The sequence below is a fragment of the Haemorhous mexicanus genome, chromosome 2 (assembly GCF_027477595.1).
Source record: "Haemorhous mexicanus isolate bHaeMex1 chromosome 2, bHaeMex1.pri, whole genome shotgun sequence".
NCBI lineage: Eukaryota > Metazoa > Chordata > Aves > Passeriformes > Fringillidae > Haemorhous > Haemorhous mexicanus.
In genome coordinates, this window is record NC_082342.1 from 53270950 (window position 1) to 53296999 (window position 26050).

At 41.1% G+C, this 26050-nt stretch overlaps 1 protein-coding gene across 5 annotated transcripts in view; it reads right to left on the minus strand.

Moving 5' to 3' along the window:
• Window positions 1–26050, minus strand: part of STARD13 (StAR related lipid transfer domain containing 13) — a 288208-nt gene that overhangs the window by 27784 nt on the left and 234374 nt on the right. For all 5 annotated transcript variants that reach the window (XM_059838852.1, XM_059838854.1, XM_059838853.1 and 2 more), the window contains 3 exons: window positions 9422–9493; window positions 7310–7391; window positions 341–404 (listed from right to left, as the gene is read on the minus strand). In XM_059838852.1, the coding sequence (XP_059694835.1) occupies window positions 341–404; window positions 7310–7391; window positions 9422–9493 (218 nt within the window). The remainder of the gene's footprint in view (window positions 1–340; window positions 405–7309; window positions 7392–9421; window positions 9494–26050) is intronic.

Genomic DNA, 26050 nt, shown 5'->3' on the forward strand with positions numbered 1-26050 from the left:
CAACTTCCATTTTTTGTGAGCAGCATTTTCCACTGTGTACTCACATGGCATTGACAAACAAGCCTGTCTAATGAAGCTTTACTGTCTTTTCACCCACTAACTTTAATTGCACACATGTAGAGTTTAAGTACTGTGTGAGCCCTTCTAACACACGTAGTACTTACTCACAGTTTCTGTTCTAGTTATAGTTTCAAGATTCAACAATTCACATGCATCCAGGTAATGCTGACATGCATGCTCAAAGTAAAATAACTTACTTTTAAGAGCACTACTGAATTAAAGGCTAGATTGGGGTGGTCTTATCACAAAAGCCAGGGTATAGTTAATGAAGTTCCCTTACCTTTTTTCTTTGGAAGTTCACATCGAGTTTCATTGAGGCGCACTTGTTCAGTGTGTTCAGTCGTCTACAGGGCAAAGCAAATTCAAAAGATTAGCAGCCTCTGACTAAAGGGCATGAGTTTTTGCAAGTTCAAAACATGCTCTCTTATCTTACTGTAGTGTGCCAACCACATATAACAGCTTCAGAAAGGATAGTGGTCATCTATTCCAGCAACATGACCACTACATGAAAAGGGACCCTTAGTTTCACTTTACTTGACAGCCAGGTTTGATAGATTGCTTTTTAATTCATAGACATTTCCATACTTAGCACAGGAAACAACTATAAACAAACACCTGTGATAGCTGGGAAATGACAAGAGAAGGAGGTGAGTTGCCTTATGCAAAGGCATCAAGAATGACTGTAACTTAATTGGTCTAAAATGGGAATTTCAAAGCACTGGTGAAAGACCAAACAAAAAACCAGCTGCAGTTCCTCACTTCTGACAGTTGGCACTTCTTTAAAAAAGTTGACATAAAGAACTTCTAGCTGCCACTTAAAAGTATCTCCAAAGCCAATAGTTTCTTTTCTCCTACCTGTGGATCTTACACACAGGTTAACGCACCCAACATGTAAAAAAATCTAACATTTTAAAATAAATATTTTTAGCTATTTTTGACCATGTTCATACTGATGTTACCAGAGTCTCTGTAAGGCTTCTGCTCCTTAAATCCAAGGCTATCCTGTGATGACAGTGAGTTGGAATGACAAGCTGTGTGTGTGTGTGTGTGTGTGTGTCTTTGTGCAAGGACAGCCAGAGGACAAGTAAACATGCTCTTTCAGTAGAGAACCTCCTGTGGTAATGATAATTGATTTGGTTTTATTTATACTTAAAGATCCTGATCCATGAAACCATCCAAATTCAAAAAGCAGAGGCTGAAAGTTAAATATGTTCGACTTTGAAAATTTTCCAATCTAGGACTGAATTTCAAAATAAAGGGAGGCAGAGTGAGAGAGCCACATGCCCACAGTACTCCTCTGTTGGCTGCTTGCATCTCCTGTGTCTTAATAGCAAGTCTCGTTGCTTTTGGGTTGCAGGGAGAGGCCTCCAATTTCCAGAACTTAACATTTGAAATGCATGTGATAAGTTAAAAAGACACATGAAAAACTATCAGATCAATGATATAATCTCTCACATAATATAAGAAGATTATGGCATTAACATGGTCCTCTGCAGAACTTCTAATATTAGAATACCTTTCAGATTGCCACCACTAACAAAGAACTGACCCACCAGCTGTGGATCTTCCTTAAAATAAAAAAATTCCCTCTGAAAATATCACCTGCTCATTCGTAGATCAAATACTCCTCCCTAACTCAAGCCAATAAATCCGTTATGCTGCATCAGAAAAGTCCTGTGCTCGTGGTATTAATTTGGGTTTAATGTATGCACAAGCACACCCTGCATGCATGATAGCAATGCTGAAATAAATTCCAGGGTTTGTGCCTGTGTAGCTATATCTGCAGCCTTCTGCCCACAAATCTTCTTCTGGGATTACATCTATTATTGCAAAACTCCTCTTTTGCCCAAACACAGAATTTCTCAACCCAAAGTAGCATTTTCTTGGGGCCCTGGGGCTGAATAATGTTCAGTGCATCATTTGAGCACAAAATGTTTAAATGTGTGTATCGATATCAATTCCAAGTATGCAGAGGCACATTTTCAAAGGAGTCCAGCCCAGCTTTCTATCTTTGGGGACAGCTTCCTCTTAGTGCTGAATATTGGCTAATATTGGAGTCCCTGCACCTCTTTGTCAGCTGGCCTGTGCTGAAGGGAGAAGTCTAGCTACATTTCCACACTTGCTCCACCAAAACCAAAACTACTTTTTACTGGGCACCAGGGAGTTCAACCCCAGGTTTTAAATTCACCCCTCTGCAAAACATTGTTATGTTTTCTGGGGCTCTTCCAGGGCTGTGGAAAGATTTGCCAGCGAAATTACAGAACTAATGATCATATTTGTGAGTTTGTCTGGTACTAACAGCTCAATTCAAAATCAGTCTTTTTCAGCTTCTTTCGCCTTTTTGATGTGCCAGTGATGGCAGAAAGCTTTTTTCATCAGTTTAAAGTTGTCAGATGACTGACAGTCAACTCCTCAGCAAGTCTTTCAAAAAGAAACAGACCCAGAAGTTTCTGGCTACAAAGGCTGTCATCAATGTTCCAGCTGAAGTGAGAGGAGCACTGCACTTTTATGCCACTGCTTAAAAAACATGGGAAAAGAATGGCTGTTTGTAATGTTAACAAAACACAAAGTCTGGACTTGAGAAAAGGCAGGGAAATATACATTAAATACACACAAGAGAGGTGGCCATATAAAACCCAAATAATCTAGGATGCATTTGAAAGTATGTGGAAATTTCTGCATTGTTCAGGGAAAGACAGGAAAACATGTATTACAGCGTTTTAGTGATGGCAATTTTATTTCTTCTCCAGAGCATCAAAGGTGGCTTAAGACTTTGAAATAATTCTTAAAAAGCCAGCAGAGATATTCAAGTGCTCAAACAGATGTTTCTGGTGCTGTTTTAGATCCCCTACAGTATCAAGCCTGGCCTTCAGCTGTTGCAGGTACCTCGGTCCAGACAACACATGGAGAAGTCTGGGCTCTGTGAGGAGATTTAAGATGGCCATAGATACAAGTCCTTAGGGCTCTGAATCCCTCCCCCAGTGCTGTAATTGTTAACTTTTGTGATAGAAGTTCTTCAGAAGCAGGAAATATCCAACTTTTGCATTCTTTACAGCACTGAGCAGTGTTTACAAATAAATACAAGCTTCTAGCTATGCAGATTCAGGCCACCTGAAAAACCTTGTGGGGGGGACCTGTTGTCCTGCCTTAAGAGCAATCCAAGTAAGAGGGAGCAATCCAAGTGATAGGGAGACAGCTCTGAAGTCAGTTTGAGTTCCAGGTGGATCCCTGGATCTGCTCTTCAGCTGCTTTCAAGCAGGTGCTTTGGAATGCAGACAGGGCCACAGGCCAGCCATGAAGGAGAGGCATCGTGGGAAGGACAAGCATGGACAGTACAGTCCATGGATCTGCATCAGCAGATCCACAGATGCCCTCTCCTATGGATTTTGACCAGGAAAACACATTCTGTTGTTCTGTAAATGCCTCTCTGAGGAAACCACAACACTATTTCTTTGTTTTATTGTTATTCCTTGCCAAGCTGAGTACGCATGTCGGTGCCTACCTTCTGGTGCTGTCAGCTTTGGGAAGAGGACATCAAGCTCTTGATGCTGGGCTTTGTTGAGGTCTTAACACTGAATAAGAGTTCTCCCAACACCATCAGGGCTGGTGGGCAGGGCTGGCACTGGCATGTCCCTGCTCTACCTGTTTTGTGCATTAAGAGAATATTCTGTTTTCCAGTCCTATCACCTTTTTATCATGGCTGCCACTGAGAGACATTGTAGGCTCCAGGCTCACATGAGATGAGTAATCTCTCCTGAAAGTCAGGGGAGTCACTCTGCTGCCTCCAGAGCAGGGCTTTCTGTCCTGCATGGGGTAAGTCAGCTGATCCCCCACCAGCACCTAGAGCAAGAAAACCCAGCAGGTGGTATTGACTGCACACCCATCATTTCAGAACTCTGGTGGGAGGATGCCCCATCCCATACAGCAATCTTCACTTTGTTTATGATCTAAGAGACAACAGCTATGGAAAAATAAAATGCTATGGGAAAAAAGACTGCTTGGCACAGCTCAAATTTTAAGAGCTTGATTTGGGGAACTATGGATCAGACTGTGATATACTTGTTCTTCATGTTCTTAGTCACTGTATTTACGTGAATACAAAAAGTACAACGTGGCTTGGCTTCTCCATCTCACCCTCTTATCACAGCAGCCACAAGAGCTCCCAGAGCAGAGTTGGTTGCTGCTATTTTGGACGTGACACAGCTATAAAATTTTCATGCTCAATTATTGTTTTGGCAGGATGACAGCGTTTGCCTGCAGATTGCCTGGCAATTCTCTATTGTTCATTACTCAATAAAATCTGAGTGGAATCTCTTGATAGATATGCCTCTAACCCAAAGGCCTCAAATTTGGTTTTTACTCTGCCAAATTTTCGAATTAGATTGTAAACAGCAGGAATGTTAGAATATCTCAAAAAGGTCACTGAAATCTTTACAACAGGGAGTCTTAGACTTTCTGGCTAAAATACTACCAGCTGCCTCAAAAAAAAGGTTCTTCCTCATTTATGCCTCACGTTGTCTGGTATACTTCAATGCCATAAGAAAACTGATTATAAAATGAGATTGAGAGTCTGATTTCAACTCACAAGAGCAAAGCAATTCAGTGTTTATGCTATTACTATTCAGAGCTAAAACTGCTCAAACTGATTATCCATGCTGGCATTTCAGCTCTAAAATTATCTTCCAAAAAGAAATGAGAAGCCCATTTTGTTCAGCACTATGTGCTGAATGCACTATTAGTCAGTGTGATGGCTTGGTCACGCATAGCTTTAAGGGCAGCTTTCAATGTTAGAAGAATGGAAGTTTGACTGCCAACCTGGGAATCTGCACACAGAAATAATAACCAGCCTTTTTCAACTTTCTCTTTGCTCAAAGTGCATCACAGCCTGCAGCCCTCGTGGTACACTGGCGTGCGCCTTGCAGTAACACCATCACAGAGCAAAGGAAGGGCAGAAAACTGCCCACAGTGGTCAGCTGAGCTGTGAGGATTTCCAGTACACTGGAAAACTTGGAAGATGCTGGTTTGATAACTCATAGAGTAACAAAGCTGGAAGTGGGGGCAGCAGCTGACACTGCTCACTGTTTCTGATGAATCCTGGCATTTGGTACAATGGCTTTTTACGGCTTGCTTTCAGCAAAGGGTTTGAAGCCGCTGAGTTACATTGAATAAAATGTCTGCAATCTGAAAACATAACCTGTACATAATACTTGTATTTCTAATATTATGAGGAGCTACTCTTTTTTAAGATCTAAGCTGTTTAAAAGCTCCCAACAAAAATTCAAGTAAACAGTCTTCTGAATAAAACAATTACAGAAGAAGTAGTTAGAGAGGAATAAACCCATTTATATTTAAAGTGTGGAAATATCTGTGTCTATGCTCTTTTTCTATAGGTCTCATCATTGTCCCTTGATTTAGGCTAATGTAAAGCATTTTTTTCCCATGAGTACATTTATTTAGCTGCTAGTTAATTTTCCAAACCCTCATATTTTAATAAAAAAGAAAAAAAAACCCAACCAACCAAGTCTCTAGCCTCTCAGCTTGAAAAATAATCCTCATACATATATCAACATAGTAACTGTAGGTGTATCTGTGAGTCTACAGAGAGGCTGGAAGAGCAAGAGATAAACTGTTCCTATTTTTAGCTGTAGGTGTTGGATGCCTGGTGACCATGACTGTAGCAACACCATTGCCAGTTACTCCAGAGAAGAATGATTAGGGAGCATCACAGAGCTATGAAATGATTATATATCACTGTTTTCTCTCACAGAAAGGGTTAGGAACGGACATCATTTTTGCATTTTTAATGGTCCTTCAATTTTGTGATAAAGGGCAGAGGAGAATAGATCTCAATATCTTATCTCTATCACTTTCCAGTTCCCAAATGCAGCAAAGTATGCCTTCCATCATGCCAGACTGAAGCAGGGGGATGTACATATATATGGGAAAAAGGTATCCCAGGTGTGGGCACCGCAATCTCTCTCAGCAAGCAGCACAGAACAGCAGTGGATCAAGTCTGCAATTAATTCTGTTCTCAGGCATCTGTGAGAGAGAGAACTGGAGAATCCAAGTCTTTCCTAATGATTTACCTTCAGACACAAAGGCTGTTACACAGAGAAAGAGAATATTCTGTTCCCCATAGCCATAATGGACAGCATGAGAAGCAACAGGTCTCACTTACAGCAGGGGAATTTTGGAAAAGCAATCTGATAGCTATGCCTGGAAACTACCTGGATCTGCCAGGAAAGGGAGCATAGCCTGGGATGGAGAGGTGAACTAGATGAAGTCTCTATCACTCCTATTTATGGTGATTCTCAGAAACCTTCTCTGCATTCCTCCACAAACTCATTCATCCTTACAATGTAGTTTTATGTGGAACAGCATCTCCTAAAGCCATCTCTGCTGACTTTAGCCACAGTTGCAGAAGGGGAAATAGAGTCTTGTCCAATTATCTTGATGTTGGTGTTGTGAAAGTTTCCATAACATGTAATGAAGCCTGCTTGGTTAAGGGCCAGATGCTGCTTTGTCCTGACTTGAAGAGGAGAGGAGCAGAACCCAGCTTTAACTGAGCACAGGGGAAAGAAGAGGAGAACAATGTCTCTGCAATGTGGTTTTGCAAAACTGCCACAGAATTGCTGTGTCTTGAGTCCTGGGGGACAGGACTAGAGCAATGCAGTATGGTATATTCATCACAGAGTATAAAAAGCAAGATAAACAGCAAACACAGGACAGCTGGGAGGGGCAAAGCACTGATCAGCTGTAGCATCTGTACTACTGGGGGGTCTGCAGTACTGGTTCTGGTCCCAGTTCTGTTACTGGGGCCAAATGAGAGTACCAAGGGAATCACAGAAGCATGAAGACCATGCCTGCTGCCAGAGAATAGGGCTTGCTGAATTCTCTGCAATGAATTTTCATCTTTTTTGCTGGACTTAGACATAAGAGTTATTAATGTGAAACTCAAATGTGACTCATTTATTCAGGGTTTACTTGCACTACTGCTAGTTCTTAAAAAGCATCTGTTTCAAATCCATTGGATTTGGGTCTTCTCAAATTATGTGATGCTTTCTGTGAGTGTAGTAGGTCTCCTACTGCAGCATCTTCTGTAAGAGAAATTAACTCAGAATGGTGGCATTATAGATCTCATCACTTAATGCACCTGGACAAGCACACACCTCAACTGCTGCTATGCCAACAGTCAAAAATCATCTCATGCTTTTAAATTACCAGAAAAGAAACTTGGAGTGTTATTTACCTGCAAAGAGGTTCTACAAGGTCCTTGTCAAGAAAATCATGATCTTTCTTTACTGCAGCAATGTCAATGGGAAACTGGGAGTCTGTAAAAGGAGACACAATATTAAGATGACCGCTTGCTTCTCAAGTGAAAATACATTGTCTACATCTAAATTGCTTTGCATGTGCTTGCTCACTGAAATCTAGTATGACCAATTTCACTCAGCTCTGGTTCCCTTCCAGCTGTATCTGTGACCCTTTCTTACACCATACTGGTTTTTTTTTTTTCTTTTAAAGGTATAGCTGAACGTCCGCTGCATTAGAATGACAGCAAAATTATTTCATTTTGGCTTTAAAAAATACCCAAATGTTAGCTGTTCATTTTAGCACCTTGCACAAATGGATGAGATCAGGGAATTACCACCACACTTACTTTACATGAGCAACAAGGCTTTCCCTTCTCATTACAGTGAGTTAATTAGTTATTTGCTAGACAGACTTTGCCAAAGCCCCAGAAATGTTCTGTGCCTTTTGTTTTTAAAACAGATCCAAATAACAATGATTTTAGACAGAAGGTTACTCAAATAACAGACCAAAAAGCCCCTCAAACTGAATTATAATCCTCAATATTAGCTAAAAAGCCAGAATAGTATGCTGGAAGCTGACATTTGCAATGAAAAGTGACACAGCTCTGTAACAGTGGGATGGGTTCCAGTGCTGTGGCTGGTCTCCAGACTGCTCTGCCATGCTTAGGTACCTCAGCAGGATGCTGGGATACAGGAACTTCAGCCAGCATTTTCAGACACTGCTGCTCAACACTGACATAATAGATGCCTGTGAAAAGCACCTCGTATTTGGAGACATAGTCTGTCTAGAGCACATATTGACTGCATGGGAACTGTTGGAGCCCAGCACAGGTTGTTTTTTGGAGAGAACATCCTTTTGAGTTAAGCAGGCAGCAGGCGCTTCTTTCTCTGGTGGAGTCAGTATGTGACATACTCTGAATACAAGGCAGACACAAAAGTACTGCTGGCTACCCAGGGACTCTGCTAGAAACACATTTGTGTCAGTTTTGGTCTGGCAGGCTCATTAGTCTTAGTTCCTTGCTGGATTTAACAGAGTCTGCCTGCCTCCTGTGGAGCCACCTGAGCATCTCTGAATGGTGCTCCTGTCCCCAGGCACGTGAGCAGCCCAACAGGACCCAACACTTGGGCCCTGATGGAGCTCAGCTGGCCATGGGGATGTCCTCAGCATCCCACTCCCTGCCGTGCTCAGCCCCACACGAGGGGAGGGGTGGTGTCTGAGCTGACTCCCTGCAGACTTGGCTCTGACCCATGAGGCTCCTTGGCCCTCGTTCCATGAGTGGGTCTGTGCTGCCTCCAGACTCTTGCTGACCTGGGAAGATGTCCAGAGGTGTTTGGCAGAGCTGCCTTTTGGCTAATAAGCCCAAGTGAGCCTGAGCTGGGTGTCTCTGACAGGGAGAACAGGCACTTTGGGAAAAACGAGGCTCAGCCACAGTTTCCCTCTTGGCATTGAGCTGAGGAGAGCAGGACAAACCCAGCTCCATTCCCCAAACTACTACGGAACACAGCAGCAGTGCAACCACTCACCCTGCCCTCGGGAACACTGCTTCCCTGGGCACGAACTTAACACCAAGGAAGGGGACACCACCATTTGCACTGAGTTGGCACTGAACGGACAGCTTTTCTTACTTTGCAAAGGTGAAGCACAACTCAGATTATTCACTTTTGGTAACTCTGCAGAGTTTTCAGTCTTACTTTCAGCATGATCAAAATTTTCAATAACTTCCAGTGTCTTAATCTTATTTCAGGCACGATTCAGAAAGTTTTTAGAAAATAAACTCATGTTTTTAGATATTTTGTAGTCGCTTTTGTTAACCTTTGAGGTTTACACTAGCTATCTCCCCCCCTTTTTTTTTTAAACTTCCCATGGTTACAAGGGTAAGAATCTTAATTTTCTTTATGCACTGGTATGACTCCAGCAGCTGAGGCTTTGTGAAGCATCCAGCCATGGCCATAACTCAGTCAAATGTGGAGCTGGCTGACTGCAAGCTCTCCTGGCGAGGGCCCAGTGCACTTTCAGAACTGCAAAAAGAGGAGAAAGACCAACTCACCCTCATAGAACTGAGCATACTGGGGAAATCCAGCTGCACGTAACCAGTCACACGCTTCCTTTGCTTCGATTTCTGAGCAAAAAGAGGAAAGAGAAAACAGTTCACACTTTGTTATTTTGAATCAGAAGTTCTTTCAATTACAAAGAAATAACAAAGAAATTTGGTAAGATCTATTTGCTGTTACAGTACTGTCATCACTCTGAATCACACTTTATAGCATCAGAAGAGAGTGCCTCTGAGAAACCTGCGTGTCTCCACAGGACCCTGGGGTGCACAAAGCCACTTGGTGGCTGGGACCAAGTGTTAACCATCTCCTTACAGCAGAAGTTGTTCAGCCAGGTTTGTGGCTCTGTGATCTACCCTCCCCCAAGGGTAAGTTGCTGGCAAGAGGCGAAGGTGGAGCAGGGTGAAAATGGGGTGACAGGGAGCAGGCACTGCATTCTTTCCTGTTCTGACATTTCTTGAGGAGCAGAAGGCCATGTGAAATCCATGGAAAGCGCTGCCAGGAAAACCCAGGTGCAGGTGTCATAATACTGAAGGGACAATTGCAGGGGCATCTCTATTTTTACCAAGCTCCATGGGCTCACATTCTGGAAAGCAGCACGCTGGGTCCAGCTCTGCCCAGCACCTGCACTGCCTGCATGTGCAGCTGCTCCCAGACCAGCTGGGGGAACAACTGAAAACAGAGGCTCATCCACACAAATGTGGGTTTCAGAGGAAACCTGGGAAACATCTCTTTACTGTCCAAACCTAGATCAGGATCAACCGCTTGAACAGTTTTGGTTTACAGGATCAAAGTCAAAGCACATATCTGCACCTCTTACATTTGCAAAACACGAAGAAACAGAGCGTGCAGGTGTTAAAGAAAGTAGACATTTTATGTTGCTTATTAATCAACCTGAATGAACCAGTCAAGGGTTTTGGCACATTTGTGGCTGTAAAATCTAGACAGCCATAATACAAACCCCTAACTATAAAGCAAACAATGGAACTGGAAGAAGATGATCAGGCTCAGCTGCTCCTCTGCATAGTTTCCCTTGCATGTGAAAAAAATTCAAGCTGTAAATCAGTTTTCTACTAAAATGCATTTTTACAGGTAAGACCTGCTGTTGTGAACTTTTGCCCGTGTAATTCTGTTCAGATCACTCGTTATACCCTTAATGACTTTACCCATTGAAGCTCACTATAAAATCTGCTTTGTATATACTCTGCAGCGTGTGACCTGCACACCTTTCTGATCCCCTAAAAAATGAATCACACCGGCAAATTTTGTAGCAGAAATCAAAATTCAGAATATTAGGTCTATGTATCAAAAGCTCAACATCCCAAAGACGATTAGACAGCCAGGAACAACTCCACAATGGTCACAATCATTAGCAGTGCTGAAAAGGATTTACCACCAGGTCTTCATTTGCTTTGACATTAGTTCATGTCAAGGCCAAAAAACTGAGTATGAAAGTACATTCAGTTCTTGACACTGCACAAAAGAATAAGCAGCTTACATAAAACGTGGCTCTCACTACAGCACATCTGTGTGCTGAAAGCACATCTCTATTATGTTCCAGTTAGACTATTTCTATTAAATGCTTGGAAAAAAGACAAGTCTTTATACTTTTTTTCTTTTGCTTAATTCAATCTCATGAAACACAGACAAATCAATCCCATTTCAAAATGTATTTTACAACTCAGAACAGCTGTACGTACATTCTAGCTTCATCTGGCCTGGAAACACAACTGACAGAGGCTGTGGGTGATGGAGAATGCTACCATTTAATGCTCTTATACGCTTATCATATTTCAATGTTTTTTTGCAGTTGGCTGCTCAGAGGAACTTGCTGAGAAATATTCCTGCAGACCAAACAAGATCTAAAAATTCTCAGGTTGCAATGGGTGAGTAACTATAGGGAATAAACAAGAAAGTAGATCTCACTGTTCTCTGAGGTTTTGTTTTCAGTTTTTTGTGGTGTTTTTGGTTTGTGTTTTACTTCTTTTTGATGAGGTTGTTTGCAACATACTGTATTCAGTCAAATATAATTGACTGATTAACTTCTGCCTTCAAAACTTTGACTCTATCCTCCATGAAGGCATTTCTGGGTAGTATTCTCATTTTCTGAATGACTACATCAGCCTTGAATAAGATTTGCTAATCTTCCAGGATACTGAATTTCAAGACAAGTATCAGTTCCCCGTTCCCTCCCATATCTCTCTTTCTGGTCTTATCCAGAGGACAGCAGGAGGACAGAAGTGCACCAGGCTGCTGGCACAGCCCAAACCTGACTTTGCTCATACAAGTGTGTTCCTGCTGGCTAAGGGCACCTGTTCCAGTCATTCCACTCTTGGTCCCTCCTACAGTTAGGTGAAAAGGCAGAACAAAGGATTCACTCCTCAGCAGACATCAAAGGTGATTTCTACTATTTTGCCCTGGGCATGTAATCCAAGTTATAGTTCAGAATGCAATATAGATGCTTTCATTACTTCATACTGCAATGTTTGAACCATAATTTGACATGCTAAGTTTAACCTTCTCTTTTTGTGCCCATATGCTAATATTTGCTTTTTCTTACTTCATAGTAAAACATTAGTGAAGACTTTTTTGGGAAGAGATGTGCAGCACTAAACAGACCTCAGTGGAGGTGTCAATGGAGGGTGGTAGAAATACTTTTGGCAGTGTTGTCCTAGTTCTGTTCCCATGTCCAGGCTAATACAGGGGTTGGATCCTGCCTGCAGCAGATGCATTGTCTTGGTGCAACACTGAAGGACTTGGAAACCCACATGTGTTCACAAGTGGCACCAAGACAGTTTGTCAACAGCACAGAGAAGGGCTGTCATGATGAGAACAATTTCAGAGAGGATGTGGCTCAAGGCTGGCAGGAGGCACAGTTACTCTAGCTCCTACCAGAAGCACGTGAGCTACCACTGACCCACAATCAGCAACTCCCTTGGGCAGGACCAAAAAGGCTTCTTGCCCCAGCACACCTGATGGTGGGTTTGTCCTTATGCACTACTCTTCTTTCTGCTCTGTGGCTGGAAAAATAAATTAGGCATAATTTGCCTACTGCTTTCCACCTGCTTGGGCAGCAGTTAACAAAAATCATTAATTATTACGGATAGATAAAAATTCAGTCCCAACTATTGACATCTGTCAGTACGTCTCACAGGACTACAATTGTGCTTGGAAGAAAACAAATTTCTCTTTTCCATTTCATTTTTCTACTGGTAGTGAGGTATAATTCAGGGCAAAATGAGGAGAGAGGTTCACTCAGGAAACGTGACAAGTATTCAGAGCACAGCTGGGTCTTGGCTTTGAGTCTATCTTTAGTATTAAACGGGTTGAAGCTTGTCTCCCACAAACTGTGTGGGTGGCTCTGGCTGTTCTGGGGCTGAAATGGAGACAGTTGCTTGTCATCTCTCCTGCTCTTCCAACACTTTCTCTGATTCTTCACAAACTGATTTGTTTCTGCCCAACACCAGACTAGCAGCCAGCTGCCACCGAAGGGGACATCCTTGCGCTGCCTATCCAACACCAGCTGGCTGCTTCTCCTGCTTCCCTTCCTGCCACAGCAGCTCCTGGCTAACCCTTCAGAGACCCAGCTCAACCCCCTAAGCTGGTAGAAAACTAACCCTCCAAAAGTGGGAATGGTCTGCTGTTGGATTAGCAAACCGACTCAAATCCTCTAATGGTTCTGTTTAATTTATGTTAGCTGCGTTTTAAAAAGCTCAAGAAAGTCAAACCAATGGCACAGTCCTTCCCTCATGAAGGGTCACAGGAGAACTAAAAAGTCTAAACAGTCTAAAAAATCTAAAAAGTTGTTTGGTGAAAAGCTCTGGCAGGAGAAACTCATGTCAATAAATTAATTTTCTTTCTTGGAATCTTATCACCATCTACAAATATCAATGCTAAGACCTAGTTACTATAGTCCTTTCCTTTTTCCAATCTAGATAGCAGTATTTCATCTTGTTTCTGCCTTTCTGTCATTTTCCCTGTCTCTTCTGTCTTCTGTTTTGGCGTTTCTCTCTTTTTTTTAACTACATTTTTATTTAAAATGCAGATGTCCCTTTGCACAATGCAGTGAAAGATTTAGCAACTAGAATAAATAAGGTACATAATTACCCCCTAGAATAAATAAGGTACATAATTACCCCATCTATTGTGTTTATGTCAACTTTATGTGATAACCTTTATTGTTCATCTTCTGTAACAAATCACTGTTAATGTACACTTTAGTATTCCCCCTGTATTGCTCACCACTTAAATCTAATTTAGTATATTCAGATAAAATATCTAGTAACGTTAGAGGAAATGATTAATCAATTAACTGGAAAGAAGTACATTTGACTGTGGAGCCACATCAGTAAGCAAGTGGTTAGTCTGGTTATATCAACTTTTGGTCCTTGTCTTACTCTTTCCTGCAAGAGGACGAGAACTGTTGGGATGAGTTTGTCCTGCATCTTCCAGAACAAAATTCTAATTCTAGGCTACCTGGCATTCTAGGGTCAGTTTGGAGGCTCAGCTCAACCCAGGGTGGTAAAATGCCTTTTACTGTTAGGAATTGCTGCAGACCTCTGTGAAAGGTAAACCAGAGAATACTCCTGGGGAGGAAACACTGGTGGTGTCTTAGACCTGAGGCATGCTCCAGGCAGCTGTAGGCACTCAGACAGCTTTGTCTCACAGGTCCTGGTACAACCCTTGCATCCCATAAACCTGTCAAGTCACCAACAAGCAATGTCACCACTCTGAAGTCTCCCCAGAAGAGCGCTCAGGAGGGAAGATGAGTTCTTTGGAAAAGTTCAGTCAGGCTGAAGCTGTATGAGAACAGCTCTAGCATGTTTCAGCTTCTTCTTGCAGCTCAGTCTGAGATACTGCAATAGCTGCCATTACTCTCCTGGCTGTCTATCTCACAGTCTTTAGGATATTTATCTATGTTACTCTTCTTATATCAAAGATGGGGATTTAAAGAACTTCAGAAGTACATAAACAAGTTAGAGGTGAGGTTGATGGGAATTAGATGCCTGACACTTATCTGGCCATAAAAATAAGGTTATGCCACTCCTCAGTTACCCTTAGAAATCTAGTGTGGAGAATCCAAATTTCTGATATGTAAATGCATCACTCTACCATCCCTCAGCTACGATGTACCACTAAAGGCTGATAGGTTTCCATTAAGAGGCATTTGCAAAGCTTCTTCAGAGATCTGAAATTAGAATGTAAGGGTGCTAAATTTGAAAGAACATGAATATATTTGTAAATATGAGAAAAGATGACTTTTCAACTCATACAGGAAATTCACGGCAAAACAAGAGCTCACATGTGAGCAACCTGGTCTAGTGAAAGGTGTCCCTGCCCACCCACTGCAGGGGGCTTGTAACCTTAACGTCCCTTCCAATAAATGCCATTCTATGATTTTATGATTCCATGATCTACAGCTTGCCAGGAGCAGGTTAATACTTTAATTACTGTATTATCATCTCACTTCACTAGTGCAAGCAGTTGGTGTAGAGCATGGAAAAATTAAAAACTTGTCATATTCCCTAAGGAAAAATATCCGTGCAATTTAATAAAGACAGATACAATTTTCAGTAACCTTTCATGCTTTTAGGTGGAGGTTTAATGGTTTACCCCATTCCCATCCACTCTGTAGGACTTTTCCAGAATAATTCCAATAATAACGCAACAGCAATTGTACCATGCAGCCGTAAAATTACCATTTATAGTAGAAATATATAATAAATAAAACAAACCATAAGCATACAATGAATTTATATGTTTTACTGCACTATGGTGCACACGCATCAATAAATCCTGCTAATAAGGTTTTCAAAAGTGGAATTTCATTGGAATTATTTTATATCATGCCGTATAATTAGTATTAGAGACAAGGTTGTGTTTTGCAAGGAAGGGACAAATAAAACTGTCAAAGTGTTATTTTAATAGTCCTAAACCTTTCATGGAATATTGTGGTACTAGTAATATTACAATAAAATATGGACCTTTTAAACTACTGTGGCTGAATATAATTTAAATGTCAATAGAAAAAGATCTTTCATGAGTAGTTCCTTTATGTGTAATTCTTTACCCTTGGTGAGTAATAGTCAAATGTGTCCATTCCTGCTCTGACTTCTTAGAGAGGTTGAAAGTGAGAAGCCTGATTATTTATGAACATGAAAAAAAATAAATCTTGTATGCTGAGAGATTAAGAGAGTGTGACTGTTTACCTTGGAGAGCAGATGAATAAGGAAGGGTTATGCTAAAATGGTATAAAATCAGGGGTAATACAAAAACAGGAAATTAGGAACTACTATTCACTCTACACACAGCACAAAAGCAGGGAGATTAAGAAAAAAGAAGGAATAAAAAAGAAGGAAGGCAATTTGAACTGACATTGCCGCATGACACTGGTATCAAGAAACGAGTTAGAGTCGGAACCTTATTTGCCTACTCACTGCTACCACCACAGATTTAGAGAAGAATTCTCCAGAAAGGAATAAATGAAACCAAGCTAAAGCAGTGTTATGAAAATGCTTTTTCCTGGTTAGACAATCAGCTTATACACCTTTTCCTTCTGAGCTACTGACACTTCTCTTACTCATGCGTAGTCTGGGACTGTATAAAATGTTTCTTTCAATGACTACATGTGTTTTGTTCTCTACTGCAACCAAATTCTGTACAGGCCATCTAGGAGACTTCTCATCAACCTCTTATCTTCAGCAAGGCTGCATTTCCCAAGAAAAAAAGGTGTGTTATTCCAGCAAGGAGTTAAGAAGCTACGTCTCCCTTCGGCGAAAGGATTATGCTGAATTCCTTTCCCAAATTAATGGGATACTGGTAAAACTGGTAGATCTGAGATTTATAGCAGGTTCATCAAGCACAAAACTTTACAGGTATGGGAACAGTGTCTGTATTTGAATTTTTTACATCTAGGTATCATCAGAGCTAGGGGTACAACGCAATGAGTTTCCTCATGCAAATAACAAGAAGGTGGCAGTGCAAACAGCAACAGGCAGATCAGAGTTTGCAGTGCAGGAGAGACCTTTGTGCAATGTGCTACACTCCACACACTCTTTAAGCTGAGACGTGACTTGCAGGGGCCATGGAAGCAGCCAGCACACCAAGACAGCAGGCATGCAGGGACACAATAAGGACCTTAGGAGCAGGACCTCAGTTCCTTAGGGAACTCCTGGTAACAGGGTGTACAGAACAATCAGGCATCTAAACATAAGAATGCAATGAGATTTGGACACCAAGTGGTTTAAACATTTGAATGTTTCAGACATAACATTAATAACATTGCAAAGATGTTTAACAGACCCAACCAATGCTGAAAATCCCATCCATGTTATATGGTCCAGTAATGTGATAAAAACAGGAGATTCAGATCATTTGAGCTTAGTCTTGAGATTTTTGTTGCTCCTTATCATCATCATCATCATCATAATTCCTATTTACAGCTGGTTTCCTTTTCTCCTTTTCTCTCCATGTCTTCCACTCTAAAGCACTTAAAACTAACTTTCTGTCATTCATTTCTCTGACATCTTTGCTACCCACTGTCCCACATGCCCATGCAATTTATACAACCTTACTTCACACTAGTCTGTCTCCCATTTTTTGACATCTTCCTTTCAAGTTCCTGAAACAGGATTTTAAATCCCTCCTAACCCAAAAAAATCTCTATCTTCAAGCATCACTTTGAAGCCACATTTCTCAGCTTACAATTGATTTGTACAATGCAGCACTTTGTGATGACACTAATAAAACAATAGCTTGCAATCCACACCTCATCTTGAGGCCCTTTAAACAGTTATAAAAACTGAAGAGAATGTTATATATAGGGATCACTTCATCCCTGGGTGAAATACAGCTGCATTAGGATGAAATGCAGCAGCTGCACAAAAGAGTGCTGCAGCAGTGTATGACAAGAAAAAAGGAGAATACTTTACCCAGCTGAAACCACTAGCAGGATTTATGAGCTAGAATAAATTTGCATAATATATATATATATATATTGAGAACTGACAAGGACATCAGGCTTTCCTCCCTTTAGTCTTAAGAAAAATACTCTGGTATTGCTAATGGACAAAAGTGATTAAGAATTTGGTTCCCTTCACATCCTCCTCCTTCCCCATTAGGATTTATATTCTTTTTCCTGCCTTCTGACAGCCCCCAGGAGTCTTGGCTTCGTATAGACTTGGAGGACTGAGTACCACCCACCCATTCTTCAGTACAACACTGCCCATCCCACCTATTTGGCCTGTCATTCAAAAGCTGAGAACTGCTGACTTGAGAGCGCTTATACATGAGCACTGTATGCCCACTGAAAAATGTGTTTGGATAATGGTCTGGAAAACGTGAGTCTTTAAGGACTCTAATATAAAGTATATAGCATTTTTAATGTGGAAGAAGCACTATCAAATAGGTAGAGAAGAGGTAACAATCTCATCCCTTGGGATCTATTTCAAAACTCCTAGAGTCACTATTGGTTAAATTTTGAAAGCAAACTCTTCTTTTACAAGTTTCTGGCTTTGGATTCCCAAGCTAAGAGATCTAGGCAGCATCTAAACTTCCATGTATTAACGACCAAAGAGTGGCCTGATGATTGGAATAGCTGCTGAGCTCACATTGAAAAGGGAAATATTGTGTCCAGCTGGTATTTAGAAAATACTTTTGTATTTTCTAAACTTTTTAGTCTCCGGATGTGTTATAAAGTTATTTTTGCAATGTACCATTGCTAGTCCAGTACCTACAAACATTACTAATTAGTAGTCAGTGAAACTGCAGCTATATGTACCCATTCATGCTGTATATGTCTGTTACATATTCTTGCATGAGAAATATTCTTGTATGTGTCTTCTACTGAATCACTGTTGTTGAGAAGTAAAGAGCCCAAAGACTACAAAGCAGCTTTGCAGAAGACAACCTGGGTGCAGAATACGAAGCAGCCGTGTGCCCTTCTGTCAAGCAAGGCAGACAGCACGCTGGGCTGTACTAGTAAGGGTGACAGCAGGTGAAGGGAGGTGATTCTTCCCCTCTTCTGACCACTGGTGAGGTCACATCTGGTGTGCTGCATCCAGTTATGGGTTCCCCAGTAAAAGGAAATTACAGATTTACTGGAGTGAGTCCAGCACAAAGCTACAAAGATGATTAAGGGCCTGGAGTATCTGAGAGATGGCGAAAGGCTTGAGAGAGCTGTGACTGTTCAGTGTGGGGAAGAGAAGCCTCAGTGGAACCTCATCTGTGAGGACAAGTATCTGAAGGGAGGGTGCAAAGAGGGCAGAGATAGGATGTTCTCAGTGGTGCCCAGTGACAGGCAAGGGGCACACACTGACACACAGAAGAAGGCTCTGTACATCATGAAACACTTATTTCCTGTAAGGGTAACCAAGCACTGGTACATGCTCCTCAGGGAACTGGTGGAGGCTTCATCCTTGGAGTTATTCAAAAACCACCCGGACACGATTGGCTATAGGTGGCCTTGCTTGAGCAATTGGGTTGGACAAGATGCCCTCCAGATGTGCTTTCCTACCTCAACCATTCAGTGAGTCTGACTATTTCAAGAAGCGTGTAAAAATAACCATGAACTGACCCAACAGTAAGGAGGAAGATATCTCCACAAGCAACATCATACTTTCCTTAGCGAAGAATTTCAGATGAAGACTCACTGTAAGCTCCTCTACACCTCTTTTCATCTTGAGGAAAACTAGCACTATTGATTTTTGAACCCAGAAAGTCACAGGAAGGGCAAGAACAACACCAAGGAGAGGAACAGTTAATAGGAAGTATATATGTATCAATTCCAACTGTGCCACTACTTGGAAACTTGCCATAACTTTATACTTGGAATTATAAGTGTTATTATCTTTGTAGCTGGACCAACTCTTTTATTAGATTGCTAATACTTTAATCACTAGAGCAGTAAATTCTTCAGTCTGTACACAAGGTATGTTTCTTCACTGTACATAAAGCGCCCAAGGTGTTTTGTCTGGTGCTCTGCCCTTGAGATCTGGTTTGAATTTGGATGCAGCAGATGGACCCCACTACATGTAGCTTGCAGACACCCTCTGTCCTTGCAAGGTTTTGAAAAATGTCATCTCTTGCAAGGCTAGGGGAGACTTGCAGACAGCTTGAACTCAAGCAGCATACAAGATGTCTCTGGAGTGCCCTGACATTCAGAGGGCTCCCAAGAGCCCTAGTGCTGGTCTGACCATTAGTTTTGACTCTCATGTGTAGCTCCAATTAAATACAAAGATTTAAGGTCTCTGGAAATCAGGGTTTTCAAGCTCAGTATCCTAAACTGGAGGTCAGGTTTCAGACTTCAACGCCTTGCTCAGATTTTCCACAATACCCAACGTGGTTTGCATGTGTGCAATACTGAAGTTAATTGGTCAGAGAGTAATTGGAGCTCGGCAGATGAAAGGCACTATGGAATGCAGAGAACGCTTCATGTTATAATTTGAATGAACATGTAAACAATACCCAAAAAGATAGATGCTGTCATCATAAACTTTCTCTCTGAATTATGTAGATAAGTAGAACAACACATAATTCCTTATCAACATATTAATTATTCTTTGATCATGCCCTTCATGTTCTGTAGATGTTCAAATTACATACGGGCAATCAGATATACATCAGAGAAACTCTACCCATCTGAGGTGGTCTTCATGATGTGAATTAAACACTGAACATTAATATGAAAGTAACTCCCCTTGGAAATAATACTTTGATGTATTAATAAAAAGGACTTCGTAGTTCTTGTTTATCATAAATTAAGATTAAAACACTTTCTTTTGCAGTTCTGTGTGAGATGAGCAATTTGTAGTGCAAGGAACATTGATAAAACACAGCACATAGAGCAGAGTTCAAATATTCAAAACTGAGGTCCAAATCCATGTCTTGTGCAGAGCAAATGCGATGCAGAGTGCTGAGCTCTCACCTGGTGTTATCAGTGTAATCTGCTGTTATCAGCTGATTAACACTACAAGCAGATCTGTTTTTAGATCCCACTGTTTCCTTATTACCTCTTTTCATGCAAAGGCCTATAGAGAAAGATGTCCTGTGTATTTCTTCCAAAAAAGAACCCCAAACAGCAGATGGTGACCTATTCACACAGTTTGTAAGAAACTGTCATCTACTAAAAACCCAGGAGCAGGAGGGCTGACATTATCCTGAAAGTACAGGCAAGAGCTGTACCTACAAACTAAGATGTCATTTTCTGATTCACAACCATACCACTATTGTTGCCATTGAAGTATATCAACATTATTAACATCTCATCATGCCTTGAGACTGTAGTGAAAAGTCATTTACAAAATGAGGGTTAACTTTATTTGTGGATAGCTACTGCTTTATCATGACTATTCTGAGAGGATCAAACACCCCTATCTGTTTATTGTTTTATTCCAGCTGCTATTTTCTGTAAGAACATTCCTAAAAAAAGCTACCGTTATGTCTTTTATGACTCTATGAGGAAATGAAAAATCAGTTAATTAATCCTCCATGCAAATTATTATTTTTGTTTTATTGGACATTCTGAACTTGGAATACCTTCATTTTGGAGCTGGATTGATCCTGTGGCTGTGCCAGATGTAACGTGGTAAGCTGGCTCTGCCATGAGCAGGGGTTGGGCCAGATGACCTCCATTGTTCGATGGTTCAACTAACTTTTTAAATTATTTCAGTGATGAAAGAAATAACATATGCTTACGGAAAGATGGTATTGCGAACTAAATTTTACCCTTTGCTTTGACTATGCAGTGCCGTAAGAACAGTGGAGTCACACCAGTGGGTGTTTCAGCATGATCTAGTCCAGAGCCACTAATTACATGGCTGTGTGCTGATCTTTGTAGTCATGAGAAAAAACAAAGAGATTAAAGGAAACAATTACTCACCTACTAAAAAAAGAACATCTTTCCTCACTCTGCTTTCACAAATGCACCCATTTTTACAAAAGTGCCTTTCAAACAATTTTCTCTATCATGTAAACAGTATTAACGTGGGAAAGTTCAAATTAAGGTTCTTTTTTAGAGAGCAGTGGAGCTACTGCTCCAACAGCTGTTCAGTTTCTATCATCCATCATGTGATGGAAATTTTATTTAATTTTACTGAATAGATATTGATAATTTTCAATATCCAGGGCCAGAATTTTAAGGATATTTAAATTTTTAAACTGCTAGGGTGCAGATTTTCAAAGCTGTTCAAAGTGTTTAACTCTCATTTACCTCTTCAAGCACACTGGACTATGATTTACCCAGTGATGTCTTCTACTACCAGGTGGCTACAGAGATTTTTGTGTACTCCAGCACATACACATCTAAATGTTTTTTCCACTACCAAAGGGATGATGCAGAAACAAGTTTTACCAATGAACTCAAATGTTTTGGACACGTGAACTAACAAACTTCCATGATTTTTCTTCACACAAATAATTAGGGTTTTTTTTTTGTTCATTTCCCTTTACAATGAAAGCTGCAGTCCATATGGCTACAGAGCAACACACAGAAAACAGGCTAAAACAATTCTTACATGATAGCTGCTCACAAACATTTATTCATTCATACTGGAGGAAAGAAGGAACAGACAACTTGGCTATGATGGTACAGTTATTATTTTTAGCCTTTTGGCTGAAGCCCTTAGTTTCCTTTCCATACATTTTTAAATAGAAGGCTGTGGGGGTTTTACGTGCTCCTCCAAGAAGAGAACAGATTTTTAATGTAGCAAAAATACTGATTTTCCATTCTGCAGCTCACCTAGGCCTGTTTCCATCTAATAAGCCATTGTACAAAGTAACTGTTTCCTATAACAGGAAATTCTGCTATGGCAGAAGTAACATTGGGTATCCATAGTACTGACACTTTTCATTTCCTTACCCCTGTTACACTGCAGAGCAAACAGGAGCCAGATTCATAGGAACCCTGTAATTACTTGACAATAATCATTGCCAGCAATGAAGCAGAGTTAGCAAAGAGCTAATGAGCACACCCACCCAGGACTAACAACTCTCTACACTTTTTCCCTCTATCTTTAGCAACAAGCAGGAAAGACATAAATTGCTCTTTTATCAAATTGCATGAAAGAGCTTAGATAAGTTACATGTTTGCAGTTATCACTCTATAAAGCCAGACGCTGGCCTTCAGCTATGTTCCATATATTAGCCTGGAAGGAGACAAGAGGAAGGCTGGAGACCTACCAGTGCTTGCTCCCTGCCAGTGCCAGAGAGTGGATCTGTGGGGCACCTGTCAGGAGACACCAAAGCTACCAAAGAAGGACAAGCCTCCTGTTTTCATGTCAATGTCTCTTGCTGGGTAACAGGAGGGAATACAGAAGGGTTGGCTCTGCAAATGTCAGTGAAATACAGACCCTGTCACTTTTTAACTTGCTGGATGAATTTCAACTATTTCTTAATCTTCCCATAGTTAATGGGAAGTCACTTGGATAGTGTCAGTTGCCATCTCATGGATGGAGGCCATTTGCTTGGACTGCTGGAGAGCACATTCCCACTCGTCTGAATCATTACTCGCCTGACTGTGGGCAAAGATGGTTTGGTCTCTAGACAGCGCTAGCAGCTAGATATTTGGAAAGTAAATGACTAATCCCTTGACCAGCCAGACTTTCGGTGGGAAATGAGACACATCACTTAATGCTTACACTTCAGTTTAAAAATGGAAAAATTATTCTTCCCTCCTTAGGAAGCAAAATTGTTAGACTATATATGCTGAAGTGTGTGCTATGCTCAAAATATGCTCCAGATTCATGAGGGCCACATAGTTACCTTGCATGAGCTTGTCTTCTTTTACCACTTTAACAAGTCAGTGGCCTCTTAAATTGGCGATATTTTTTTTTAGTCTGCCCACAGACAGACACAAAACACTTGCTTTTCCAGCAGATATTACCCAGAGTCAGAAGTTGCCTTAAGCCAAGACCTGATTCTGGATCAATTAGTGAGCATTCACCAGGAGATCAATGAATATAAGTCCATGCTATAATTTAAGGTCAGTTTAGTCCAAGAGAGAGGCCAGCAAAGAGAAAATAAACAAATAAAGACCGTGGGTTTTTATAAAAAACTGAGAATAGTGCTGAAGTGCATACTTGAAATACTTCCTCTGAACTCCACAGAGTGGCTGGCACTCCATGGGTTCAACACTTGATGCCTGTTCAACGTGTGCTACGTGGATGCACCAAGCCTGCACACACACACTTGCCAAGCAGAATGACAGAGGTAATGTGACTGTTTCTGAAAAATGAAGTGTTTATGGCTTGCTCAGTTTCAGAGTATGTTTCATAATCTTAAACACTCACAATGTGTCACTCATGGGCTTGCAACATATTCCTTCTGAACAGAAGCTGCTTTGTGCTCATCACTGAAGAAGCATGTGCTGTGCAAGTGCCATACTGTATTTTGGCAGTAGCTGTTAGAAGTAAATTTACAGAGGATTAAGGAGATGGAAGGCAGCATGCCTTCTGTAATTCTGCAAAGCATTAAAACACCCTGTTTAAAGAAGAGATGAGAGATGGCTGCTATTCAAAATCTTGGGGCCCGAGGTTCAATTTGTTTTGACCAAATTTGCATTCGGTCCTTGAGAAGCCTCTGAGCAACAGCTGCCCTTGCCCTGCAGGAGTGCATGAGGACATATCCCTCCTTTGGAAGTCACCTTGAGAACAAGGTGGGAGCTGTCCCCAGGGGCACAGAGCCACTCAGACCTGCTCCAGAGGGAAGCTCCTGCCAGCTGCTATGCTGCCTCTGGGATCAGCCCTTCCCTACCTCCAGATGTGCTCCATGAAGAACAGGATTCCAGGGCTGCCCTGGGTTTATGTCCCTTTGAGGCCAGGAGAATGAAAGCATGTGCTGAGGACATGAGACATTTTTGGCTGTCCAGAGCTACAATAATGACATAAAGATATGCAGATAAACACAAAGATTGAAATTTGGTTGTGTATGCTTTGAAGGAAACTTTTTTTTCCAAGCATATTCTTTTTCTAGACTTGACCTTGGTCTGCACTTTTAAGAATCTGACTTTTTTTGATGGCTTATTTCACTTTCAGATTTTGGCAGAGTGTAGCCTTAGATATGCCAGAAGTATGATGAGATAAGTTATTCTCCCAACAGAAACAGAAAGCAGGCAGCTGCCTACAAAAGATGGACTCTCCTACAGATTTTACCATAAAAAAATGCCCAGTTCAATTTTAGAAAGGAGAAGACAAAATCTCAATATGAAATCTCAGCAAAATGGCACTTAAAGACAGCAAATAACCACCTTAGAGCCCACAGGTTGCTCTGAAACCATTGGTTGAAACTGAAGACATGATAAAGGTATTTTTACTTAGGAGATGGGCTATGTTTCACAGGGAGTATTGGGGTTTTAAAGTTTCTCTTGATGTTTTGCCTGATGCTTTGCATTTTGCAGTGGTTTTTTTACACTGTAATGGTAGTTAGAAACCCATTACCCACAGTATTCTGTGGCCATGGCATTAGGCTCTGAAAGCTTACTTATTGCTAAGGAATAACATTGATGTACTGAAAATTACAGTTCTGTATTTTCTGGTACAGCTTCATCTTGGAGGACAAACAATAACCCAAACAAATCAGCCTAGAAGCCACTGCTTTACCTGCACTGGAGGATGTGCAGGAAAGGCAACACTGGCAAAAGTTGAAAATTATAATTGTGATGCTCCATTGGTTGATGCTGATTTTGGGAAGAGAGCTGGGGCTTTCATTAATCTTTCCATAACTCCAAGCCAAAGCCAGTCTGAGGTTGCTAAAAGTAGCCTCAAAACTCAGACTACAAAGCTCCTATTTCTTAGATGTATTTCAAAGAACTTCCTTCATTCATTGTTTACCAATCTGGCCTTTCCTCATTGTGGGTAGAAAAACATAATGAACGCTTATCACCTGCAAGCTCAAATCCCACTGGAAAGCATTTTTTCAGGAAAATGTTATTGTGGTGAGGACTTTCAGGGAGTGTTGGAGTTTTAAAGTTTCTCATGATGTTTTGTATTTTTCTTCTAAATGAACAGGAAAAAACTCATCTGGCTCTCATTTGAATTCTCAATAGACTTTAGAGAGGAAATTCCAACCAGAGCTGTATTCCTACACCTAAAAATCTATATGGGAATGATGCAGCATGCTTGTTTCAAACCAACAGCAGTCAGAAGCAGCTGTCTCAGAGTCAGCAGAGCTGTCTCAGTGGCAGACCCGCATGTTCCACGCAACAGTAATGGTCTCAGCAGAGGGACTGGTTTTATAAACAGCCTTCAGTAGGACATGCCAGAACTTCAATATCTAGATGACCTGCCTTCCATCATGCATGCAGAATATTTATTAACATTCATGGGGATTTTTGGAGATAAAGAATGGAAATCATCTCACCTATCTGCAACTGCATCGGAACTATTAATCCTAAGTGCTACTGAAGGCTAGGGAGAGAAGGTACTTCCTTTAAAATATTTCTCTTATTTTATTGTGTGAAAGAGGTAAAATGGTTTGTGCACAGAAAGAGCTCATTCTTCTCTATGGTCTATACAGAGAATATGGGACATACAGGCAGGTAAAACTAAAGACATTTCCAATGAGATTCTTCTTTGAGGCACATCCTGTTAATGGATGGTGTGACTTGAGGTCCCTAACTTCACTTATTTGCA